The 8,284-nt window shown below is 41.6% G+C and overlaps 1 protein-coding gene across 1 annotated transcript; it reads left to right on the top strand.

The window, feature by feature from the left end:
- The first annotated feature begins 860 nt into the window (after positions 1-860).
- Positions 861-5,802, top strand: LOC125890041 (uncharacterized). Its single transcript, XM_049578431.1, has 2 exons — positions 861-1,318; positions 5,317-5,802. The coding sequence occupies exons 1-2, from the start codon at positions 1,004-1,006 to the stop codon at positions 5,704-5,706; spliced, it is 705 nt and encodes a 234-aa protein (XP_049434388.1). The 5' UTR covers positions 861-1,003; the 3' UTR covers positions 5,707-5,802.
- Positions 5,803-8,284: the final 2,482 nt, after the last annotated feature.

Raw genomic sequence — 8,284 nt, forward strand, 5'->3', positions numbered from 1 at the left:
AATGTGTGTCCAATGAAGACACTGAGACATGGCAATAAAAATTAATTAAAACTATTTATCTCCCTAGAGTAATATTTTAAATAATTTCCTCTCTCACTTTTATAAGAGATTTGAACCTTTGTTTTTATTTCATATATTCTTGATGACTTTACTTTTTAATTTGTCTTCTTTTTTCAGTTTATGTTCTCAGTTGTGTTGTAATCAACAAATGCTGTGTTCTACAAATGTCTGTGTATTCATTAAAATAATAATACAATAAAAAATATAGGCCTGGTGTTTGAAAATACCAGTAAAAAAAAAATCAAGTAACAAATTTTCAAACAAGGACGGTTAAACGCAGTGTTAAAATCCTTGTGTCTGAGTAGTGAATACAAAATGAAATATCTGAAATAGAACGATAACAAATAGAGTAGACAGTAAATTGCAGAAACTGTAAATAAATACAATATGATAATGCAGTACAATACAATATCATAAACGTAAATGGTTTTTAATTTACATTAAAGGTTAGTACATTCAAAAATACATTTCTATACCTGAAATATATTAGTTTAAAATCTGTAAAAGAAATAATAGGTGTAAGATTGTACAAATTAATAGAGTTTAAATGTACTAACCTTAAATTGAAGACCATTTGTGTGTCTGTTCATTATATTGTTTGTCTTTACTAGTTACAATTTATGCATTTTTTTCTTATTTGTTATATTTTATTTTATATATAAATATAATTCTACTCAGACACAAGGATTTTAATTATGTGTTCAACCTGCTTTGTTGTTTGTAAAGTAGTTGTGCAGTAAAGACGAGGGGAAAAAAAACTTCAGGAGAAAAACGAACTTCCTGTGTGTCTGTGGTTCGATGTTGCGCGCGCCTGGAAACCTTTGAGCGCGCGCCAAAAGTGACGTCATTGCGCCCCTAGCGCGCTCTCGCGTCTTGCGCGTTTGCTCTGCAAATTGTTGCAGATTTTGAGACCAACTGCACGCGCTGTGTTTATGACCTCAGCATGAACGACTTCGAGAGTCGCGTGGCCGAACAGGTTCGCCGGTACAAACACCTGTACGACCCCTCGTTCAGAGACCGCAGCTTCATCCAGATGGCCTCTGACTCGTGGAGGGAGATCGCAGCCACCCTGGGGAAGGACGAGGCATCCTGTCGGAGGGTGTGGAAGAGCACCAGAGACTGCTTCGTCAAAGCCAAGAAACGGAGAGCTCGTTTAAAGGGCGAGGGACGCGCAGCCGTGCCGCGGATCCTGGTGGAGCTCGGCTGGCTGTCTCAGTTCGTTAAACACCGAGAGCTGGAAAATAATTCCGACTTCGAGGTTAGTGACAGCAGGCCAGTACGTTACGACGGTGTTTATACTTTTGTCGTGAATGCAGCTTACTTTACTTTACTTCATGTCTGTACTTTACTTCATGTCTTTACTTTAATTCTTTTGTTTAGTTCATGTGTTTTGTCACATTTATAGTGCACGTCTTCTTTCATGGCCAGTCATGTAATAATGGGAAACAAAGAAGAAGTAGTCCCTTCCGCCGGATGTCCACTGGATCCGTCGCGTGCGCGATTCGACCGCGGCGCGCACTCGCTCCGTCCTGTGCCGGGCGCCACCCACTTTTACGTCATGTTGATGTAGCGATGTGAAATACGATCCCGAGTTTTCATGGGTGTTTTATTTTGAAAATTGACCGGATACTCTCGTATTTTCTGCGCCTGACTTCCTGTTTTACTCATTTGGTCCGTGCAAATTGACGCATCGTCGCACCGCGCTTCTGGCTGAGCAGCTTATTGACTTGAATGGTCACGATTAGCTCCGGCATCCTGCACCCGACGGATCCAGTGGACATCCGGCTTTCTTCTCCTTCTTGTTAACCGTTGCACCTGCCGTTATAACTATGGTATATGGTATATGGTGTATGGTAGATGTTCCGCAGCTGAGCAGCAGCCAAGCCGCGTCTGAGCAGCGCTGCTGACGCTTGCAGCGCCGCTCCTCTAACCTGTTTTCATGCGCGCTGAAAAACAATGAAGAGCTTCCATGACGCACACGCGGTGCTCAGGCACGGCGCGTTTGCCGCTCAGCTGCGGAACATCCAAAAAATGCGTTTCAGCAAAATAGACGGTGTACATGATGATTTTAGTGACATGATATCACCCTTTGTTACAGTTTGAGTGTTTTAGTCTGTAAAAGACATGAACAAATACAACTATTTCCTTTTAACTTAGCCACTCCTGTTACAATATCAAAATGAAATCCATCAGACAATGACTTTGTTGACACAATGCTTTTGTCAGTGTGACATATTTGCAGGATGGTGCTGTTTACAACACAGTGGCCAAAATAGTGGCTTTTAATTGTGGAAATACAGTACTCTTAGGTGCGGGCAGCTCTGCAGCAGCAATTCTGTCTGTGCCGCATGTGAGCCTTTTGCCAGGCTCCGCCCCTTTGTGATGGTCCAACAAGCTGTCAGAGTAAGCATGGAGCCCACACTGTAACTAACTGCACTCCCTGAAGAAATGTTATCATATTTTTGGAGAAATGAAACAGTGACTCCAGAGAGAAGCAGACAGAGGGGTCTACAGTGTGTGTTTGAAGGATATATCCAGGATGTCAAACTGACTCAGCAGCAACAACAGGTTAAAAAGACAAAGATAGTTAGAAGCTAAAGCCAAACTATAGGCTACAGATCACAGTGTAAAAGTGAACCACCACATCACTGCTGATCGCCACACAAGACAATGAATATAAAGGGAAACTTTGCTGATATTGAACCAGCTGTGTGGCATCACAGTGTGTGCAGATGAACTTGTGCAGCTATCAGCACCCGGACCCCCACCGCTGAACAACGTTCATGTGCGCACAATGTGATGACACACAGCTGGTTCAATATGAGCAAAGTGTCCCTGCTTCCCTTCATTGGTTCCTGTACAGCAGGGTCAGTCTTTGTTTCACTGTTATAATCATCAAAAAGCAAAAGCAGCATGTGTATACATTCAGTAGGCTATATCTTCAGTAGCTAGCCAGCTAACCCTACACTTTTCAGGGTGTGATTTTGGTTTTGGAACAGGGAAGAAACATATATCTTTTTCCAACCTCTCCAGGTAACGAGTATCATTAATACACGACATGCCCCAGGCACAACATTTAGCTCCAAATCCACAAAACCAGCCTGAAAATGAAGGAAATCTGAAAAGATTGCATTAGAGTCATTGGAGCACAGCTGTGTTGTTGTCGGACCCTGGTCTGAGCCGGCCCAATGCTACGCTATGATTGGCCAGTCTGTGTCCGGGGGCGAGACTTAGCGACAGGACAATTTAGGTGCATTTTCACCACCTTGCGCTATGGAGTGTGGATCAGACATCCACTTGACAGATTCATTAGTGTTTTTACATTAAGAGTATGAATTCCAGCCTTGTTGAGATCTTGCATGTGGGAGAAGTTTGCCCTTTATGTCAGAAATCTATTCATTTTAACCCAAACTACAATTTAGAAAGCCATCCAGGCTATCAGCGATCCGTATGCATCCTTTGCCTTTCTTTTTTTATACCCGCTCTATGATGGGAACTGCCCATTGGTCCGACAGCCCATTGTTGCGACCATATTAAACCCATTGTTCCGAAGTCCCGTTGTTCCGAAATCATCATGATGCCCTGTGGTTAGGGTCTGGTTAGGTTTAGGCACAAAAACCACTTGGTTAGGGTCAGGAAAAGATCATGGTGTGGGTTAAAATGAAAAAGAACGTGACAAACACATAAGCCGTAAGCCGGCTTCGCCTCAAGCCTTTCCCAGCTGACCCAGAGCCGGTCGCGGCGCACCATCAAGGTAGAAATACGCCCGCCGGGAGCCGTTCAGCACTGCGGACCGTCGGACTAATGGGATGTCGTACCAATGACATGGACCCTCTGTGATTACATGCACAACAGCCTCCTCAACCTCACAATGCTCATGAGAGACCAGACCAGCTGGAAACTTTACTATGATGCATAAGTCTGGAATGAACCTAGGCTGACCAAACGTCCTCTTTTGCCCGGACATGTCCACTTTTCACGCCCGTCCAGGGCGTCCGCGGGATTTTTATAAATTGATGATAATGTCCGGTTTTCTGTGTGTGTGTGTTAGAGTGTGGCACGGGCCGCATATCTCTGTCTGAACCCGAACCGAGCCCGACATTATTTAATTACTAAAGCACTGAGTTTGTGTCACACAGTTGTCATGGTTACAGGCTATTTAACAGGCTGGGTGTGCGCCGTGGGTGCTCTGCGGAGAGGGAGACCTCCATGTTTGAAATGGGAGCAGGAGGCGGGAGGTCTGACGATTCCAGCGAGGGGAGAGGGTGAAATATAACAAAATAAGATAAAATAGGAGACACCTGTCTCCCTCTTTTATTTTATTTTCAGCGTTTAATCAAGGTGGAGGCTGACGGCTGGAGGTCCGAGACTTCAGCGAGGGGAGAGGTAGAAACAAACAGCCTGTGTGTGTGTGTGTGTGTGTGTGTGTGTGTGTGTGTGTGTGTGTTATGTTCAGGTGTTGTCACGTAAATAACAGTGCCCAAGCAATAAACAGGACAGACAATAGGATTTTATTTGTTTTTACACTACATTTTCACTGAAAGCTGACTGAATCCGACCTGAGCCGAATACAATTTATACATTTTTGACCAAACCCGGCCTGACCCATCGGGACACGTCGGGCTCGGATCGGGTAGCCACACTCTAGTGTGTTTATGTGTCCCCTATCTATAGGGGCCTATCTCAATTTCTGTCTTTGAGAGATATTATTTTGTAATATAACTGAATTTTCTATCCATACATATAAACTTTAAATATATTAAAATTATAAGGCATATTTGAGTAAACTGCGAGTACCATTTAAGTAGGCTATGTCGTGGCCGGGCCGAGTGTCCTCTTTTTGGAAATCAAAATATGGTCACCCTAAGTTACACTTTGAATAAAATATCTTGACTGCTGAAACTGAAGCATATCAGGCTGTTGAGAACTGAAACAGAATTGGAGCTGCAAATAGTCACAACAAAATAAGAAAATAACTTTCTAACAACTTCATCCAAGTCTTCTTCTTCTTCTTGTGTTGAAACTGCAGTTGGCAACCAGCATATTAGGTGTATTACCGCCACCTTCTGCTCAGCGTGTGGAAAATAAATTGTACAATATACAAATTGTAATTGTAAATGGTTAAAGCTGTGTCTCAGTTCCAGTGTTGAAATGTAACTATTTACTCAAGTAATATACTTGACTACAAATTTGAGGTGCTTGTGCTTGCTTCCTTGTCATACGGTGGTCTTACAGTTTCAATTTTCTTTCTTAAAGGAAAACTTGGAACTCAACGGTGATGCCCAAAAGACACTAGAAGACACAAAAAGACTTGTTCCCCCCATATCTTCATCATCACCGGGTAACTTCTCTTCATCATACTTAGCACCGCTCTCTGGACCATCCTCGGTAGAGACGACGTCCTCCAGCAGCCCGTCACCCTTGCGTGAATCACCATCACGAGTCGGTGATGCCCATGCTGCCAGACTGGAGCTCCTGGAACAAGAGAGACATAAATCGATGCAACAGGACAATGCAGACTCGCGGTTTGCTGAAGTCATCAAGGACATGCTGGCTAATATCCACCCGAAGCATAAAGCAGATGTTAAATTTAAAGTATACCAGCTGCTATTTGAGGCGGAGAGGGATTTCCCGAAACACTCATGAAAAAGAGATGGCTGCTCCTTTTTACATAGTTTTAATTTTTGTTTTTTAATATGTGTCAAGAATACAAAAACAGTAGTGCAAATAAAGAGTTTTTGTATTTAAAATGTTTGTGTGAATGTGTGGCTTGTTTTCACAAAATACAAAAACAACACATTTGTAGTTGCCTCTGACACCTCAGGTAGGATATGACGTAAGAGATGAGTCATAGGGAATTGCCCGTCTTCACAACCTGCTCACCTGAGTACAGTACAGCCAAAGATGGCACACGCTGCAAGATGTCTCACTCCAGTCTTCCTGATGAGGTTGAAACCTGGTTAATGTGCATATTATAAATTGAATTGCACTCCTGCTCTAATAGAAAATATAATTCCCCATCTGCAAGAAATAAAAGCTTGACAGACATGAAAAAAGGGTCAATGACACCTGGTGTTAGCTGGTTAGCAAGCACTGGAAGCTAACAGTCATTTTTGTTTCTTTGTTAGAGTCTGACAGACTATATTTGTAGTAACATTCCCTCTGAATATCAAACAAGCCACTGCTGAGCTGTAGGCACAGTATCTGCAGTCTGACATGAATGACAGGAGATGTAATCTAGTTAAAAACATTTACTGAAAAGCTGAAATTACACTCAATCACATGGCAGAAAAACTATTTGCTCCCATGCCTAATGCTGCTCTCTGCTCAGCTAAACTGCACATAACGTAAATTACAAAATTAAAGGATGCATCTTCATCACAATTTAACATACATGTATTTTAATCCTTCAACATTTCTATACAATATCTATGATTTATACGATGTCTGGAAATGAATTTTGCATGATATTTAAATGGCCTTATATTCACACACTCTGGCTATCACAACACTCACTATGCCATCCATACAGAGTTAGCTAATATTTAGCAACAGTTAGGCCCACTAGTTTAGTTCTCAAAAAGTATTAACCAGAGACGACTGCTTACATTCAAGAAATTATTTTCAAGTAACATTAACAGAAAGTAAAAACTAGTACCTGCCAGTGGGATATGAGAGACTTGCTAACTCAACACATAAACTATGATTATTAGTTAAGCAGCGAAATTAAGTTTGCGTTAATTATGCCACACTTATTTCCCTGCAGTTCAAGTCACTCATCTAAATAGTGTTTAATCACTGAAAGGAGGTTAAATTTATTTAATTTATCTCTGAATCTACAAGATGGAACTGTTTTACATTCTATTGATGAGCATTTTAGCCAAAATTATTGTACAATTCAAGTCTTATTATCTGTGGAAGCCCATTCCTGCCAGTGTGATGGAGTGGCAGTAGCTCAGTCCATAGGGACTTGGCTTTAGAACAGGAGGGTCGGTGGCTCAAGTCCCTGTCCAGACCAAATATGGAGCATGGACTGGTAGCTGTATATGACAACATCCATCCATTTTCGTAACCACTTATCCTCTTGAGGGGGGCTGGAGCCTATCCCAGCTGACACTGGGCGAGAGGCAGGGTATCGAACCAGTAACCCTCTTCCTGTGAGGCAACAGTGCTAACCACCACACCACTATGCCACCTTATATGACAACAGAGTGAAAAAAAAATTAAAGTACCCTCTTCTTCATCTTGTAGAAGATGATTATAATGAGAAACGTTCTCAAAGTAATGACTCACTTAATTACTTGAATCTAATGAGGAAACAACAGAAATAAACTGAAATACAATACTTTTGTTTCTGTGCCAGAAACATTCTCAAAATAATGACGTCATATCTCAAAGTAATAAGAAGCAATATTAAGACATCATTTTGAGAAGGTTTTTCATTATTTTTGGGATAACATATTAAATCATTATTTTGAGATAGTCATTACTTTGAGAAAGCTTCTCAGTATTTTAAGATACTGACTTATTTTAACATATTCAGTACAGGCCAAAAGTTTGGACACACCTTCTCATTCAATGCGTTTTCTTTATTTTCATGACTATTTACATTGTAGATTCTCACTGAAGGCATCAAAACTATGAATGAACACATGTGGAGTTATGTACTTAAGAAAAAAAGGTGAAATAACTGAAAACATGTTTTATATTCTAGTTTCTTCAAAATAGCCACCCTTTGCTCTGATTACTGCTTTGCACACTCTTGGCATTCTCTCCATGAGCTTCAACAGGTAGTCACCTGAAATGGTTTCCACTTCACAGGTGTGCCTTATCAGGGTTAATTAGTGGAATTTCTTGCTTTATCAATGGGGTTGGGACCATCAGTTGTGCTGTGCAGAAGTCAGGTTAATACACAGCCGACAGCCCTATTGGACAACTGTTAAAATTCATATTATGGCAAGAACCAATCAGCTAACTAAAGAAAAACGAGTGGCCATCATTACTCTAAGAAATGAAGGTCAGTCAATCCGGAAAATTGCAAAAACTTTAAATGTGTCCCCAAGTGGAGTCGCAAAAACCATCAAGCGCTACAACGAAACTGGCACACATGAGGACCGACCCAGGAAAGGAAGACCAAGAGTCACCTCTGCTTCTGAGGATAAGTTCATCCGAGTCACCAGCCTCAGAAATCGCAAGTTAACAGCAGCTCAGATCAGAGACCAGA

This window comes from Epinephelus fuscoguttatus, linkage group LG6, assembly GCF_011397635.1.
Source record: "Epinephelus fuscoguttatus linkage group LG6, E.fuscoguttatus.final_Chr_v1".
Classification (NCBI taxonomy): Eukaryota; Metazoa; Chordata; class Actinopteri; order Perciformes; family Serranidae; genus Epinephelus; species Epinephelus fuscoguttatus.

Bases quoted from the DNA above. Each gene is read 5' to 3' on its own strand.
- LOC125890041 (XM_049578431.1), top strand. From the start codon at position 1,004: ATGAACGACTTCGAGAGTCGCGTGGCCGAACAGGTTCGCCGGTACAAA. The intron at 1,319-5,316 runs GTTAGTGACAGC...TCTTTCTTAAAG, and splicing joins AAAATAATTCCGACTTCGAG to GAAAACTTGGAACTCAACGG.